This window comes from Thamnophis elegans, chromosome 2, assembly GCF_009769535.1.
Source record: "Thamnophis elegans isolate rThaEle1 chromosome 2, rThaEle1.pri, whole genome shotgun sequence".
Classification (NCBI taxonomy): Eukaryota; Metazoa; Chordata; class Lepidosauria; order Squamata; family Colubridae; genus Thamnophis; species Thamnophis elegans.
In genome coordinates, this window is record NC_045542.1 from 46,135,656 (window position 1) to 46,154,277 (window position 18,622).

Sequence of the window (18,622 nt, forward strand, 5' to 3'; positions counted from 1 at the left end):
GGGATTTATAAAGCAATTCTTTCTCTCCTGCGAGATGGGTAGCACACAAATAAATGTTCATGAACAAACACTGTGGAGAGGAAGTCGTCTCTTGCAAGACATATTGGTGTGGAAAAATCTATTTTAAAAAAAGCACATAAAAAGCAAATGCCAGTGCAAATATAAAATGTTGCATAATTCTGAAAACCTGATAATAATTTTTATCTTTTTTAAAAAACAAAAGAAGGAAAGATTAAACTCAGGGGTTACACTGAAAACGTAACAGACCAGGATCAAAATACCTGTCTATATTTGTATTTAGTTCTGTTTTTTATATCCTTCCCCAGTTTTATCCTTTGTCAATAGTGTGTTCTGGATTCTTAATTGCTTTTTTTCATGGTGAGCAACAGAAACCTCAAGGGAAAGACTCTAAATGCAACAAATGACTAGAAGAAAAATAATTCTCAGACATGGCTTACAGTTATTACATCCCACTGTGTTTCTGAAAACAAATCTCTTTCTTAGTTAGGGTCCTTCAACAAGCTACATGGGAGACTGTTCAACTTTCTCATTATACAGCCAGACCATCTTGCTTTATAAAGATACTGAAGTGAGAAGCCCCAAGTAGGACTGGTAAAATCTAGATATGACAACACAGAACCGGAGGATTTGGTATTTCTTCACTACTTGCTAGCAGTCACCTGGATTTTGATACTTCATGTCTGATAGTACCAATCAAAAGGACTTTATTCTATAGATTCTCAAATGACCAAAGGGAAGGAATCCTGATTTTCTTGAAATGGTGCTCATTCTTATGGTTACTCTTGTGAGTACTTGCTACTAAATTAGCAAATAAGATAATAGCTTCCTTCTACTCTTCTGGATTAATGGCAGGAACTGGGAGTGGGTGACAGGGTGTTTTTTGGGCAAACCAGTAGTGGAATATTGGCTTGAGTTGCAGAACTGGCAGCAAACTAGGCTGGCCACACTTCCGAACTAGTTCTCTGGTTGCTGCTGACGTTATGGTTTTTTTTGTCCTTTTTTATGTGCGCGTGAAGCGAACTGGCAGTAATGCCGGTAGCAATCAACCCCTGATTCTCACGTCCTGATTTATTATCTATGTGGTTACTAGGAGAGGTCATCATCAATATGCTGAAGATATTCAATGATTCATCTTGACCTCTGGCCAGCCAAGCGATGATGTCCAAGCTTTGTACTACTGCTGCAGGCTCTGGGAGTCTGTATGGGGCAGAATAGATTCAAACTCAGGTTTAGCGAGGCCGGGTAGCTGCAGGTCCCTTGGTCAGCTGATTCTGGGGATCTTCCTTATTTTGTAATGCCCCACTCAGGCCTGGTATGCATGTGGCAGCCGAGTCCATGAAAGTCTTCGCATTGGTGCAGTTTGTATGCCAGTTGCAACTTTCCCTGGACTGGGAGGCCCTCCTTACAAATTACCCCTGTTTTACTCCCCTTGAGGGTGGGAATGCTGCAATGTACTCTATAGTAAGTGCCCCTGAAAACCACCTCAAAGCTGCAGCTGATCCAGAATACGATGGCATGAGGATTGATAGGCAAACCTCACTGACTTTCTCTGGTGCTCCACCTTTCCTTGTGTAATGAGTTATGAGAATAATCCTGGGGAAGAAAAGGAAGAGCTGCAGCCAAGGCACTAGCCAGAGAAGAGAAATCTGAGCCCAAAGCAGGAATGGAATTAGAGAAAGCATCTCAGATTGGACCCTTCCTTGTTCTTTTTGAGAGAAAGGCAGGGGAGGAGAAATATACTCAGAGTTGCAATATTCTGTCATGGCGAACCTACAATAAAAGTAGTTATGGTATTTGTGCCTTTGGCATTCAGGTCAAAAGGCTGACATCTCAGGAATGACATCCTTTACCTCTTTAAATGAGCCTTAATAATGGGGCTTCTTTTTAAGCCTTAAATGAGTGTGCAATCTTTACGTCCACGTTTTGTGGATTTCCTCCCTCTGGGCACAACACTTCTGCAACAGTTTTTATTTTGCCGTTGCAAAAAATCATTTTAGAATGTGAGAGATAAATAAAGCAACGCTTTACTTTAACAGAATGTACTATAGCACCGGCTTCTTAGGGGACACAGTTCCAGGCACAGCAGCATCTTTCTGACTATAAACAAGTAGCGAGCAGTAGGGTTTTCTTTTAGTCCCTTGATGAAACAGAAGAGCCTCCAGTACCACAGCCTGGTCCACTTTTACAACATTCCCCACCAGAGGGAGCCACATGCTAAGAACCAGGACGGCACTGTTTCCCTCGGGCCTGAAAGGACTGCAAGGGATTAAAACCTCTCACAAGAGATGAGATGTTCAGATGTTATTTTTTTGCAAAGTCATCTACAAGGCATTGAAAGTAACCCATAGATAAGTGTCCCCTAATTACATGGTCATACAGAAGACTGTGAAATCATAATAAAAAGAAAACTGCACACAGCCGGGAGCCAGGTGGCCACTTCAGGGCAAACTAATATTTATTTAAGGAGGTGTCTAGCGGTTTTTAAATAGGGGAAAAATGTAACATTATTGACTCATGTTCACTTCTCAAGTTTCTCATACCCCCCCAGGATGAGTACACCGCTGACCTCTGATTTCTTTTTAGTTAAAGAAAGGAAATACAAACTTTTTGTGGGATGTTAGAGTAAGGTAGGCACTTGTTTTGCTGACCTCCTTCAGAGCCTTTCGAAACCATTTTTTCCCCATGCAATTTATCTCTTGAACAATTAGTTTTTTGTTACTTTATTTCCAAGATCTAGATTCTTCTGTTAGGGGCAAGACTTTGGGTTTGTTTATTTGTATCCGACATTTATTCTCTTTACAAAGAGTGGGTGGCAAACACATCCAACACATCTTCCTTCTCCTATTTTCCCCACAACAATAACCCTGTGAGGTAGGTTGGGCTGAAAGAGAGTGACTGACCCAAGGCCGCCCTGTTGCCTTTCAGGGCTAGGGTGAGACCAGAATTCATGGTCTCCGGGTTTCTAGCTTGGTGCCTTAACCACTAGTCCCAACGGGCTCTCCTTGATTGCACTCCCACAGCAAGATTTTAATACATGAAAATGCATCCATTTATTGGTACGAGCACAATTGAGTTGTGTGAACAGAGATTGCAATGCTCTTCTCTGCTTCCATGGTTGTGCTCTTTTGCAAACTTTTCATATATGTATTACTTTTTACTTTGTAATATAGCAGATATTTCCTGCCATTGTCCAATTTAAATGAGCTGTGGTGGTGTGGTGGTTAGAAGGTAGTGTCGCAGGCTAATTCTGCCGTTGGCAGCAGTTCGATCCTGACCAGCTCAAGGTTGACTCATCCTTCCATCCTTCTGAGGTGGGTAAAATGAGGACTCAGATTGTTGAGGCAAATAGGCTGACTTTGTAAACTGCTTTTAGAGGGCTGTAAAATCACTGTGAAAATTGTATATGAGTCTAAGCACTATTGCTATTGCTAAATATAGGTAGTCCTCAGCTTACAACAGTTTGTTTAGTGATCATTCTAAGGTACAACAGCACTGAAAAAAGTAACTTATGACTGTTTTCACAATTATAACCATTGCAGCATTCTCATGGTCATGTAATCAAAATCCTTGGCAAGTGACTCATATTTATGACAGTTGCAGTGACCCCCTTTTGCGACCTTCTGACAAGCAAAGTCAATGAGGAAACTAGATTCATTTAACAAGTTCATTGATCCATTTAACAACTGTGGCAAGAAAGATTGTAAAACGGCACAAAACTCACTTAACAACTGTCTGGCATAGCAACAGAAATGCTGGGCTCAATGGTGGTCTTAAGCCAAGGACTCCATATATATATATCCCTGTTGAAGACTGTGAAGCCTATCCTTCCCTTTCCCTTTGGGAACCATCTCTCCCCATTTGAAAGATACAAAAGGAGGAGACAGGCCTGTCTGTTCGACAAGAAAGTCTTTCTGTATTAATTCCATAATGTCAAGGACAGTGTGCCAGTGCTGCTTTGTGCAAATGCATCCTTGGAAAGAACCCAAATACAACCATGCGAAGGCTGTTTCTTCAAATGTACCTGGATATAATGGCAACTCAACTCTCTGGTTCTGGTCCTTAACCCAGGAGCAAGTGCCGATAGCCATGCTCCAATTGCAGAGCCCCCCCTCCCTTTACTGTATATGATTCCCAAACTGGACTGTTTTCTTAAGATGGTATCGTATGTTCCATTTTATTGCTGGCTTGCCTTGGACCGCAGCTACTGATGCTACATGAAATTTATTATTTATGGCTTTTGATTTTATCATGATTTAAACCACCTTGGAAATCAAAGAAATAGCAAAGCAATGATATTCTAAAAGCATAAATCGCACTGGAATCCTTTGGAGCTCAAGTGATCTAACATGTTATGTTGGGATGATTAGATACCCACGAGCGACACTGCTGGAGGTGCCGTGGTAGGATATCAATCTTAAAATCAACAAAGGAAGAAAATAAAATATTGAACTATGCAACAGGAAAAAAAAAGAATAAAGGCAGGAAGATTCAACGAATTTTCCTTATATTGCTAAAAACTCATTTCAGAAACTATTTTTTCAGGTTTTAACAGACTCCCTTAATGAATGCAGAATGACCCCATTGTTTTGAGTCACCTGGATAGTTTCACAAAAATATACTTTTCATCTATTGTTTGTGAATGCAACCAATGAATATCAATCTGCCTTGGGATGCCAGACAAAGAGGAAAATATCAAGAAAATACTAAGGCAGTGATAATTCACTAATGTAATAAACTGGATTTGAGTGGTGGAAAAAACACAAAAGTGGGATACACATTCAAAAGTAAAAACCTAATTTTAGAAATTGAAATGTGCTCGTTCTTGTAGAGAAATCCGAAACTGCCACTGCCACCCTGTATTGTGAGAAAAATCTGGCCATGGAATTGATTATGGTGACTTGGTGGTGCGGTGGTTAGAATGCAATATTGCAAGATAATTGTGCCAACTGCCAGGAATTCAATCCTGACCAACCCAAGGTTGACTCAGCCTTCCATCTTTCTGAGGTCAGTCAAATGAGGACCTAGATTGTTGGAGGCAATATGCTGACATTTGTAAACCACTCAGAGAGTGCTGTAAAAACACTATGGAGCAGTATATAAATCTGCTATTGCTACTACTACTATCAGATCCTGGTCCTGAAAACCCAAACTTTGTTACAGCAATAATTATCTTCTGAAAGCATCGTATGTGATTAAATAGATTTGGGAGCAAAAAAACTTTCTCCAGAAAATAGATTTTTAAAAAAATGTTTCAGCCCACTTGCTTCATGCAAGAAGTAACAGTCCTGCTTGAAATACTATGATGTACAAGGGCACTGTTGGGTCATCCAGGCTCTCTGAGCTTGGTTGTTTTCTTCAGATGTTTCATTACCAAACTAGGTAAAATCATATCAAAAAGGAGAACCTCCAATGATGATCCATGCAGGATGCAGAATTGCATCTCAATGGATTAGCAAAAACTTCAAAAAAGGGGCTTGACTTTATGAACCACTGCTTTCCAAAGGAATACCATTCAGATTCCCTGTCCCGTAAGAATAATGGTTGGGTGTTCTATCCTGCTCTAATCCTCCATTTTGATTAGTTGTATGCATAGAGGCCACAACAGAGCATCAGTCCCAATTATGCATAGCTGATCTTTTCTAGACCATTTCTCTTGGTTGCTGCATAAGGCATGTTTCTCTTTTTATTTTCAAGCAACAGGGAGGAAGGTAGATTATCTCGTTCTTCATTCAATCCTAAAAATGCCCCTCCAAATAACACTCTTCTCATCCCAAATATCAGTTACACGGCAAAAAAGGGCTCAGAATCGCAGCCCTCTTCACTATGTCCTACTTTCATTGTCTCTCCTCTTGTAGGATACCAAACTTTATGGCTCTGACTGCAGAAGAACTTCTTGGGAGATAAATGTCTTCATGGGGGTTTGGTCCAATTGTGCCTCTGTGATCTTAGGACATCAATAGGTGTTGGATTGCTCAGCTGATTTTCTTCCAGCTCTATGTAGTGCAGCTTAAAACTTCAACATTCCCTTTTCAAGCTCTGCAGGGTTTCAGGTGGCTGCCCTCCTATCAGTGGGAACCTCTGTTGTTCCCTGCCTCTCGATCCTGTGGCTTTCTCCTTTTCCTATCCTGCACCTCTTGTTCTCCTTGGGCTTCTGGGCAGCTTTGTAGTTAGTGACTTAGCTTTTTTCTTACTTTTCTGCTGCAGAAGCCAAGGAAATATGAGACAGGGAGAGGGCAAAAGTACCAGCTGGAGGCTGATTTGGGCACTTCCTTATTGGGCAACTAGAGAAGTGGTGGTCAGTTCATCTTGTGCTGGCACAGAGGACATATGTGGGCTCTTAGACTGATTGAGAAATGTTGGATAACAACCCCACCAGCGCCATATATTGTAGTACCATCTCCTCTCTTTTCCTTTAAATCTTTCCATATCAGGGCACATAAGGATTATTTGCAAAATAGGGTCTTTGCTTTGATCAATATTGCTTTGATCAAAGTCATGATTTCCATTGACTATTTTTGACCCTGCATCTCCTGCCTGGAGGCCTTGTCCTTGAGGTAACTGATTGCATTATATTATCTCAAACATTCTCAGAGTTCTGCACCACTGTGGTTTGAGTTAGATGTGAGAATAAAAAAGATAGGAAACAAGATTTAGAGGCTCACACTGATTTTAGAGACTAGAACTGGGATTTAAGGTAAGGAGAAATGGAGTACTACTTATTTTGGCCATGAAGAAAGGGTGATTGGCGCCTGAATATTAGGATAACGGCTGTGACTTAGCACAGCATAAGAAAAAGAAGAAAATGCACTGCTGTATCCATTCATCTCATTTTCTGTGCTGTACGCAAAGTCACTCTGAAAAGCACCCTTGGACCAAAGACCAAAGAGTTCAACAGGCCTCCTAGCTTGATAGCCTGGTAATGAATAAGAACCATCTGTCTATCTGCTTCTGGCTGATGGTTATTGCCTGAGCATTATTAGTATCGATTCTCAATGGTGGTTGCATTAAGCTGGTCCGATGCTCAATGTATCAAATGGGAAGTCATTTCAATCTTCCAGCTTGCTCATTAGTACCCTGTCAATGGGCCAGCGAGGAGGCTCTATATGGTAAAATGACTGCATTAATTTTGTGCAGTCCTTCCAAAGAATCAACTTGAAGTACAAAGGTCTCCGTGACCAAGTCACAAGGCACAAAGCCACTTTTCCTCTGGCGTCACTGCTGACATATCCCGGCTCTTATCATCAAGTGAATACTGTATTCATAATTCATGAAACACCTCAGAAGATTACATCAGCCCTTCTGACACACACACACACACACACACACACACACACACACACACACACCTCACATCCTGTTGTGCTAGCCATTGATCCCTACCTTAACATCTAAAGCAGCAGAGAAAGATTTCAAGTCCCACAGTATGACTGACCCCTCCCCCTCAAATCTTAAATACAGATTTCACCCAGAGTCAAAAACAAGATTCAGAACCGTTTTCTGGACATTTATATTACAAAGAAGGGAACCCATTTTCTATATTACAACACAAAAGGTCACAGCCATTGTATATTTTGCACAGGGTGTCAAAATTGGAACAAAGGCAATATTCATCATGAACATTTTGGAAAAAATGAGACTTGGACATCCCCAAATACCTCCTGAAAAATAGAAGAACAGAGACAGGGTGGGAAGAATATACACACAGGTCATGGAGCTTTGGTGCCCTGTTATTGGAATAACATGGCAACAATTTCCCAATTCCACTTCTTGTTAATAAGCCGACTCCCAAAGGAAAGAGCACCCCCCCTTCATCCTGCTGCGCTGTGTTCAGAAGCGTTATTAGACACCCATGATGTAGAGATCTCACACAAACAGATCTCACACAAAAAGGCTGTGGGTACTAAATTGTTTTTCAAGTGCTAACATGGCCTAGGAAGCATTAAAAGCAATGCCATTTCTTTTCAACCAAGTAACAAGATTAGAAGGTCCATCCCTCCCTTGTACATAAGAGGAAAGAGAGCACTCACCTCCCTGTTTACTTCTGTCAAGATAGATTGAAACCCTTCGGGCCAGACCTGTGAGAAGACAGGGATTAAGGGGTTGATGCTAAGGGTAAGTTGATCAGCCAAAGCAAAACAAATCTTTAAAAGGAGTCGAAAACACAACCCAAAAGGAACAGAAAAGAACAGAGTTAAAGAGAAGCGGTAGCAAAAGCTTCTATTCAGGAAAGGAAGGAAGACAAGCAACTTGACTCAAGCAGCCATCCTAGGAAGCCATTAATCACGGGAAGGGGGGGGGAAGGGGTTTTTTTTGGTGGTAGGGGTGGGTTTTGTAGTCATGCTCCCAACTGATCTGACATTGTCTTCTCTAATCATGGCCTTTTTTCTGGATCTAGAACTGAAAGGCGTCTTATGATCAAAGGAGCGTGAGAAATGAAAATATTGCTCTGAGTGAGACTATAGCAGAAACCAAACCCTAAAACATGAAGGAAATAAAACAGAAAACAGCAAATTTTCTTCAGGCCTCACTTTCTGAGCCACCAGCTCAGCTGCGGAGTCATATAATAGGCTTCAGCAAAGCATACTTCAGTGACCTAATGACCACTCAAGATTAGGAGAGACAGCAGAATTTATAGAGGCACTGCTCAAACAACTGCCTAAGTGGAGAAATTAGTCCTACAAGGGGGATACATTTGAAGTTTTTAAAAAATGTTTTTTTGGAAAAAAAAAACCTGGATGTTGAGTACAGATGGAAGGTAATGGTTGCAGACAGAGAGTGGGGAATTAAATTTTAGATATTCATTGAGACTAGCTTGGCCATAGAAATCTATTTAATCCAGGGAGAGAATTTCCTGCTCCTTTTAAGGCAGGCATTTTCATTCCTGAAAGGAACTGAAACAGCTGGAAAAACATTATAGGGCTGTGATGGCGAACCTATGGCACGAGTACCACAGGTGGCACATGGAGCCATTTCTGAGAGAACGCAAGGTGTTGCCCTGTAAGCTCTAGTGCTCATGTGTGCGCTAGCCAGCTGATTTTCGGTCTTGATTCTCGGCCATTTTTTGCCTTCAGCTTCAGCCTCTGAAGGGAGAAAAATGGCCCAATGGGCAACCCGGAAGTCTGTTTCCGAACTTCTGGTCTGCAAGTTGGGTCGTTTTTCACCCTCCCCAGGCTCCTAGAAAGGAGGATTTCTAGTAGCCTGGGGAGGGCGAAAAACAGACCTACTGGGCTCACCAGAAGTCAGAAAACAGACCGTTTCTGACCTCCAGAGAGCCTCGAGGGAGGGTGGGGGAGGACATTTTCACTCTCAAAGAGAGCCGTGTGCCCATGCACGGGGCAGAGGGCTGTCATGTGTGTGTGCGCAGGAGGCACAGCATTAAATTATGGGGGTGGACATCCGCACGTACATGATAGCACACATATCCGTGCTTTTGGCACCTGAGGCAAAAAAGGTTCGCCATCACTGTTATAGGCTGTTGGCATGGTCGTTTTCCCCACTGCAAAGTTTCCGTGTTACAGTTCAACAGCAGTCCAAGCTTTGTGCAGGTTGTCAGGCCATCTGATTAGTTGGACAGCTGATCTGGTCTAGGAAAGAACAACACGGAACGTCTGTTCCTCCTGCTTTTCCAAAACCCATTTAGTATCAACAAAATGCCATTTTGTTGATGCTGTAAGAAGTGGGCAAGTCCCCCCTTTAGATGCGATTCTGTCTGTTAATAAGTCTTTAAATGTCCTCTTTGTCAAATAAGCTGCATAATTCTTGTGAGGTCTGACATATCAATTACACAAATCAACTTTGGCATTTTCAAATTACAACTGAAATCCTAAAAACTAATCCTTTCCAGTCTGGCCTCTTGCTTGCAATTTTACTGAACCGAAACCTGAATTTGACTCTCTCTGCTTTTATATCTGATTCTCTCTTTTAACAAGTGCTATGAAATAATTAAGCTGATCTATTATTTATGCACTTTATGCTTCATAAAAATAGTTATTTCTAAGGTCTATCAAATGCCAGAGGAGCTTAGATAGTGCAGTGGGTTAAACAGTGGATTAGCTATAAAGTCTATTGATCCTCAGCCTGTAAAACTGATTAAAATTTCAGGGGCTATATGCGTATATTGTAGAAAAAGATATCCAGGTATGATTTCCAGAGCTTCTTGAAGAAAAAGAATAAATTATTCCTGTGACATTTTTATATCACAACTCTCGTTTTGTCAGACTGTACATTACAGGGAAGAAAAACCCAACAACCATACAGAAGAGTGTGAAAAGTCTAATCAAATGGAAAAGCTTTGGCACTGTGGTCTTCTGGCAGGTTTCTCACTCCAGTCTAAAGCTCTGGATTTCTTGCTCCCATCCAAATAAAAGCAGCCTTTGATTGACAATGGCAACCGGTACGGAATTTCCATCACTAAGCAATGTGGGAAATTAACAAAACTTCATTTGGTGAGACAACTTCCTGCTGGCTTCCCACAATCAAACCGGCAGGAAGTTGCAAGTCCCAGGCAGCTCTCAAGTGGCTGCTGCCAGGTGGGGAAGGGCATGAGGACCTGTGTCAGGGTGTCAAAGAGGGATGGGAAGGATCTGGGAGGATGTGGGTGAAGGTGCACAAGGGCATGTAAGGACTGTGGCAAGGATTGGGGAGAATGGGTGGGGGTGGAAGAAAGGTGCAGGGAAACTCTGGGAGGGTGTGAGGATATGTGTAAGAGAGGTGCAGCGAGGCTCGGAGAGGAGGCACAAGCATGAGTAGGAGATGGGGGAGGTGCAGTGAGGCTGGGGAGCTTGTATGAGGGTGTCATACTCAGAGAGAGTGCATAAGAGTGTTAGAGAATGGCTTGAGGAAGGTATGCAAGTGGCGGAAATGTATGGTGAGATTTGGGAATAGTATGCAGGGGTGCACAAATGGCTGGTGTGGTGCGAGCACAGAGGGGCTGGGTGGGGGAAACTTACTCCAGCAGTTTGTGATCTTCCCTCCCGGCTTTCCCACTGACTTTCTGGGAAAGCCTGCTGAGAGGTTCACAAATAGTGATCATATGATCACAGGAAGCTGCCACCAGTTGTAAGTGCGAGTTGGTTACCATAAACGCAGATCACGATCACAAGACCATGGGATTCCTGGAACAGCCAGGACTCTCAGGACCGGTCCTAACCATAATTTGTTCAGAGCCATCACAACTTGCTAAACGGATCATCATAAGTCAAGCACTACCAGTGGTAATAAACTCTGATTAGGAACTTTTTGGAGATGGTCAACTAGCTCTGGTCATTTGCTTTGGTTTCATTGCTCCATTGAAAATACAGAATTAGAGCAGTCAAGAATTTCTTTTAGGACATAATGTGTACTTACAATTTATGATGGTGCTTGCATTTATTTCTCAATGTTTTTATTACAATCCGAGTTAGTTTTATGCTGACTTGACTTAAACTGGAGTTAATTCATAAGATCTTGACCCTGAGCAACCTCTCCTTCTTCATTGAATCTAGGGATCTTTTCTTTCAGTGTCATATTATGGTGGGAAGTTTTACATAAATCAAAACACTAGATGATAAGCAATTCCGATTTGCTCTTATTCTTCTTGTATGGAGGACAATGACATTCATCTGATAAATACAAATAAGCCAGGCAAGAGCATATTTATTTATTTTTTGTCAAAAGAAGAGGGGATCTGTCACTGTGTTATGAGGTTAGTACAGAACTAAAATCCTTTGGACTCCTCTTATATTTTTCCAGAACAAAAGAATTGCACTATTATTATAATGTTGCTTTCCTTCCAGCTGATTCGCCACAAATGAGGAAATGTGCACGAGAAGAAGGTAATTGAAGAAAGGGCAGACCTTATGAGTGTCATCTGCTCTTTTGTCCCCTCAAACCCCTTGTGAGGTCAGTGACCTATTTTTCATCAAGCAGCTCACATCGTCAGATAAGGAGAGCAGAACCAAGATGAAGGAAAGCAAAAACAGAGGCTGTCTGAATGATTTCCCTGGCCACATACGAAGGAAGGGTAACTAAAACTTGGGGCCATAAGCGTATTACAATCCTTGGTTTCCACAACCAAAGCAGCTTTCTTTCAAGAGCAGGTAGTCCTTGAATTACAACCATTTGCTTAGTGAACAGCACTGAAAAAAGTGACTGTGACCATTTTTCACCCTTCATGACTGTTGCAGCATCCCCATGGTTACGTGACCAAATTTAGGCACTTGACAACTGGCATGTATCGATGACAATTTCACTGTCCCGGTGACATATGATCACCATTTGTAACCTTTCCAGCCAGCTTTTGACTGGCAAAGTCAATGGGGGAAAGCCAGATTTGCTTAACGATCGCATGTTTTGCTTAATAACTGCAGCGATTTGCTTAGCAACTGTGGCAAAAAAGATCACAAAATGAGGCACAACTCACTTAACAGCTGTCTTGCTTAGCAATATAAATTTTGGGCTCAATTGTGACTGTAAGTCGAAGATTACTTATATCTCATCTCTGTAGAGGGCTAATTTAATTCACTTTGCTTCTTGGCACTGATTAGATTTTGCTTTACCTAGCCCAAGGGTCCCCAACCCCTGGTCCATGGACTGGCACCAGACCATGGCATACCAGAAACTGGGCTGCGCAAACAAGCAAAGCTCCATCTGTGGGATGCAGGCAGCACATGAAACCATGCCCCCTCCAGTTCGTGGAAAAACCTCACTCCATGCAACCAGTCCCTGGTGCCCAAAAGGTTGGGGGTAGCTGACCTAGCCAATTCATCCCCCCCCCAGCAGCAAGAGTTGAAACAGAAGATAAATGATTCTTTCATAAAAGCATAACCCCCTTAAAGCTTTTATTCATCCGAATGTGTTGCACTTGTTAGGAAGTCATGAGGTGAGGCACGGAGGGGGGGGATCAGATATGACAAACCATGTTATTATTGTGTGCCCTCTCTTAATTGGTGTTAGGGAAAATGAGATGGTCAAGGGAAAATAAGAACTTCTTTACCCCAGATTATCAGGGTCTTCAGTACTTTTATTTTGGGGAGCAAATTCTTGAGGAATCAAGTGTTGATAGTAGCTCTATTGCTAATGTATTGGTTTCATTGCTATATTTGATGAAATCGGGTTAGTTTGCTTTCATTACACTTAATTCCATATAATATGTGTGCATTTTCTCTGAAATGAAGCCAGAACATTTTGTGATGTGATGGTGTCACACTACACAATTATCATCTGGTCAGTATTTTCTCTTCTCTTATTAATGAACTGCAGAAGCAGACAGAAGGAAAGTCTAAGGATACAATTGAATTTGACTGCATTGGCCCCCTATCTTTATGCTGGAGCCCCAGGATTAAAATAACATCTGCCTATGCATATTTACTGAACTGTATCAAAGGAATATGATTTCCCTTTGGCCTTGGACTATTTTTTTTTACTGCAGTAACTCATAAGCATAAGAAGGAACTCTTTAAGTGGTTGTTAATATTTTAAGCCAATTTCTGAAAATGGCACTTTCTGTCAGATCTGGTATCCAAAAGATAGCTCAAATTCTGATTTTATTTAGCTAATTGGCTATTAACATCAGAAGTGAAAATAGTATAGTACAAACAGTATATGCCATATTGTCCCTTACAATTGCAGCATCTGCACCTTCTTAAAGGAACTAAATAGACGGGGGGAAAAACCCCCAGCATTTCAGATATCTCAGAAGATAGTATTTCTTCGTGTAAGATTTCACACTTTTCAATTTTTTAAAATAATGAATATCAATTTTAAATATTGTAGAATCAATATCTATTACATCTTAACTCTTCATGCAAATCATGTCTTATAGTAGCTCCCAGTTTTGTACCCTCCAGATACATGGGATTTTATCTCTTATAAACTTGTAGCCATGATGCTCTACGCTACTGAAGGCTGGTCTTTGTGTGTGTGTGTGTTTCTGTCTATATCACTAGATGAATTTGTACTATACTGAGATTAGTGTTTCTATTTAAGAGTGACCCAGGCAATTAACAAAAACATTTCCTCCTGCATTTTAACTGTATATTCCTTTAATGATTTGGTGATTGCCTTTTTTAAACTTAGTTTAAATTTTTAAATAAGCTGCACAAGAATAAACTCAATTTACAGGAACCATTCTTTTGGCAGTGTCAAACACTGCTAATAAAATTAACTGAAATGTACAGTTACTGAATGCGTGGGCATTATATAGATGCCTTAGACAAGAAAGAACTTATTATTTATTTAATGATTATTTCAGAGATGGGAAGATGCTAAAAGATCAGCAAGATCTGAGCCTAGTACTCTTCTATTTACAATACAAAGCACAATGCGATCTTTGCTTGGCTGCTGACAAATGGCCTTTTAAATGGAAGATTTTTTGCCAGATGCCTAAAATGTGCCCTTTAGGACTGCATGTTCTGCGAACACGGAGAGGTATGTTGTAGAAACCTGGGTTTACCGCAAACGGACCTCTGCTTTCCCACTGTCTGAACAATTCAGGATTTTTATGGAAAAAGCCAAGAATGGGTTGTTTGTGGTTGGGTTTTTTTTTTAGATCTAAGTGAGATGTTTCATGTGGATTTCTATCAGTAGCTTGAATCACATTACGCAGGAAAAGCAGGGCAGTGTGAGGGAAGGTGACATTAAAGAAAAATATGTAGATGTTACTTCTGTAAGTGTTCAAACCATAAAGTTCAAAGGGCGTAGATGTTTTATATTGACATGTCAAATCATTACTGATTACTGGTTGTGTTAGCGCAAATATGTTAAGAGGTTAGCAAAGTAGCAGTATAGCAACAGGAAATTTTCAAAGATGCAATTCTCAGTCCTTAGGGCAGAGATGTATCAGCTCAGAAATGGGAACTGTCAGTGCCTTAATGAATCCTCATGTCTTGGAAGCAGAGCGAACACCTTTGTATTAAAATATTTGAGAGAGGTTTTTCTGTGTGTGTGTTTGTGTGTGTGTGTGTGTGTGTATTACTTAACTTGCCTCCATCAAATATGCATAGTGACAAGTCTCTTGTTGACATCTAGCTTTGCCAGAGCCCTTACCGTGTCGGGACTGTTTATGCAACTTGTAAAAAGGCCCTGATTGTGACTTTTCCTATTTTCTTCTCCTTTCCTCTCCCCCTCCCCCCTAATGGCAGGAAAGACTGAAGCAGTGCTGTATGTGCTGAAGTCAAAGCGGGCTAAGCAAAGTGATATGGGAAGCATGCAAAGCTGGGTCAAGGAAGAATCAGCAAATAAAGGAGAAGAGCAGCAAGAAGTGAGGTTCTGGATAAACCCAAAATTGGAAGGAGACAACCAATTGCTGTGAGAAGTTCAAGAAGGGCAGTGCTCAGTGCAGCTCTCTATGACTCTTTCTCAAGAAGCAGAAAGTTAGACCTGACCTCCGCTGATAGGAAAACCAGTATAGTGCAGGAGGGGGGAACACAACTTTAGTCCTGATTCATGTTACTAAAAATATGCCTCTCTATCTATTCCACAAGTAGAATGTTTAGACCTGTCTTTATAATTTTCTGAAACTGGCTGGGAAGAAATATCTGAACATGTCAGTCCATGGCAGCCGAAAGTCTAATGACAAGATACTACTGAAAGCAGAAGCAAAGAAGACAGCTCCAGATTACCCAGCCTCACTTCAGACCAAGGCTAATTATTGTTATATTTCACATTCAGAAAAAGAGTGTTATGGTTATACTTACCACGTGTCGTAGGTAGCATGTCTGACAAACCCTGCCAGGCTGTTACCATCTCTGGATTCTTCTCCAGGTCAGCAAAGTTTTTCCACACTCTTATAGCACCATCATCTTGAAGACAGGACAAAAAAAGAAAAAAGAAAGAAAAAAAGAAACATACGAAGCAATATAAAAAAAGTGGCTTTGGGAATATAGAGCAAACAACCTTATCTTAGTACAGAACATTTTATTTTAGATTAGTGGATTTAAATAAAAGAGGCATACCATTTTCAAAAGCTTTAGAGTTGACACTGGGTCTAGCACTATGGAGATTAAACTTTTCATCATAGTCAATTTCCTAAGAAAAAACTTTCCTAAAAATTAGAGCTGTCATATAAGAAATTCTAAACAATATAGACTCACATATTAAGAATCAGACAAGACATAACATACTGGTTTTCATCAGATTTCCAATTGTATATATCATTCTGAGCTCATACTACCTGTGGTATCTTATTCACTTGGTTGTTTGCTACATTCTTGTTATCCAAGAAGCATTTTTCTACTGTGTTTAAGATATAACTCTAGCTCAAATATTTTTTATGAAGCCTCTATACTATAATATGATGCTGAATTTTAGAAGTTTGTCAGTCTGGGACAGTAGTAGACAACCATATATACAATTCTCCAATATTCTGAGACCACATTGATGAAATTCATCTCCAAATCTGGCTGAATTTTTGCAGCATGATCTCAGGTTGTTGTTTAAGGCTACAAGGATTGATTAAAATAGGGATATAAATCATTTATCTCCCAGGAAACCACCCATTTCTACTTTTTCCTTAACCTCTTTGTAAAAACATTTTCATCTCTGCATTGTCCAGTAATGTTCTATGAATGACACTTCACTGTGGCCATTCAAAAAATAGAGAGGCTTCCTCGCTTTCTCACACACACCTCCATTATGAAGTTGGGGAAAAAATGACTCATGAGAAGAGGCTTTCTGTGAGTATATATTTAGCTGACTGATTGTCTTGTAAATCCAGGTAGGTTATACTTTATAAGGTCATTGCTTTTAGAAGAACTTTGCAATGATCTTAGCTATAGAATCAAGGTAGCACAGTGGTTAGAGTGCAGTACTGCAAGTTACTTCAGTTGACTGCTAGCTGCAGTTCGGCAGTTCAAATCTCACCGGCTCAAGGCTGTTTCAGCCTTCCATCCTTCTGAGGTGGGTAAAATGAGGACCCAGATTGTTGGGGGCAAAAGGCTGACTCTGACTCTGTAAACCGCCTAGAGAGGGTTGTAAAAGCACTATGAAGCGGTATATACGTCTAAGTGCTATTGCTATATAGACTTGGGCAGAAGAAGCCAATGAAAGCAGGTGAGGAAATGAAATGGTGAATAAGCCCTTTCTAAATCCTGGCTGGCTGATGGTGCCTATTATGGCAGGGGAAGAGGGAGAGCTACTGGGCTTATTAGCCTGGAAGAGCTATAATTTTTGGACCTTCACTTATCCCCAAATGTATCTGAAATGTATGGAGGGGATTAGTAAAGTCAGTTATCAAAAAGCATATTTAAGAGGGATGGAAGGGCTCTGGATCCAGAAGTGGCCATGGTTCTTTCCAAAAGCAGCATTCCAAGAAATGGTAGCAGGAACCCCTGTGATAAAAATCAACATTTAGGCCAGGGGTGTTAAACTCGATTTCATTCAAGGTTGTGTTTGACCTTGGGGGAGAGTGTGTGTGTGGTAGACGTGGTAGACCGAGTTCCATCTGCCAGTCAGTGCCGACTGGCAACTACACGGAGGAGAGCCTTTTCAGTAGTAGCTCCGACCCTTTGGAACGATCTCCCCGTGGAGATTCGTACCCTCACCACCCTCCAGACCTTCCGCACAGCCCTTAAGACCTGGCTAGCCCGTCAGGCCTGGGGACAAAGATAACTGTCCCCACCCGAATGATGAATGAATGTTGCTTACTATTTTACTTCTATGTATTGTTGTGTCTATTGTCTGTATACCCCCCCCCCTTATTTTATGTAAGCCGCCCTGAGTCCCCTCAGGGAAAAGGGCGGCCTATAAGCATTAATAAATACCTAAATACCTAGACGTGGCCAGCTCAACATCATTCGTGTCAGGGGCACCTGTGGTCGCCTGAGTGCTCTGCCAGTGAAAAAGGGCTCCCAAGCTCCATTTTATGACGGCCTCCTGCAACTCTCTGCCAGCAAAAATGGAGATTGGGAGCGTGGCCCTCACGAGCTTTGTTTTCAGTTGCGACAGCCTCTTGCAAGCTTCTGCCAGCGAAAACGGAGGTCGGGAGGGCCGCATGGAGATTGGGATCCGGCCCACGGGCCTTGAGTTTGACACCCCTGATCTAGGCACACTTGGAACTACCTAGAGTATCTCCACCTTATTGGAAACAGTGTTAGATGATTGTCTAAGGAAAGATGAAGATTGCCTGCATTGAAGTTGAAGAACTAAAAACCAGGCGCTTAATCATTTTAAAAAGAATCCCACATTTCAAATCTTTAAATGGATAACTTAAAAAAAAATACAATTTCTCCTTAATTGAATACAATCTATTTTCTAGGACTGGCAATACTCTTTCATTTATATACCCAAGTCCCTGCAGCAATCATAGGAATACCTGTGCCTTGCTTATGCTATGTAATCATGCTCTTAATAGAAATAAGGGTTATGAGAAGGATATGCTTAGATAATATCTACCCAGTAAATAATATGTTCATAATAATAATGCTGTTTGGGGAGGTTAAGGTAAAGGAGATTGCTGTATAATGGAATATTCCTGGAGATACTTTTCTTTAAAACTAACCTACCCTGAAGTCTTGTACATCTTCTGGTCTGGATACCCCATCTGGTCTTTGAATAGCTTGTTAAGGGATGCATTGTAAAAAGTGGCTAGTTTTGATTTAGAAATTAATTAAATATAATCAAAAGA

At 41.1% G+C, this 18,622-nt stretch overlaps 1 protein-coding gene across 2 annotated transcripts in view; it reads right to left on the reverse strand.

Annotated features, from left to right (window-relative positions):
- RPTOR (regulatory associated protein of MTOR complex 1) overlaps positions 1-18,622 on the reverse strand; it is a 438,354-nt gene that overhangs the window by 29,621 nt on the left and 390,111 nt on the right. The window contains exons 28-29 of one of the 2 annotated variants that reach the window (XM_032209982.1): positions 15,696-15,800; positions 8,049-8,096 (exon numbers count right to left, since the gene is read on the reverse strand). In XM_032209982.1, the coding sequence (XP_032065873.1) occupies positions 8,049-8,096; positions 15,696-15,800 (153 nt within the window). The remainder of the gene's footprint in view (positions 1-8,048; positions 8,097-15,695; positions 15,801-18,622) is intronic. The other variant, XM_032209983.1, reaches the window with a different exon arrangement.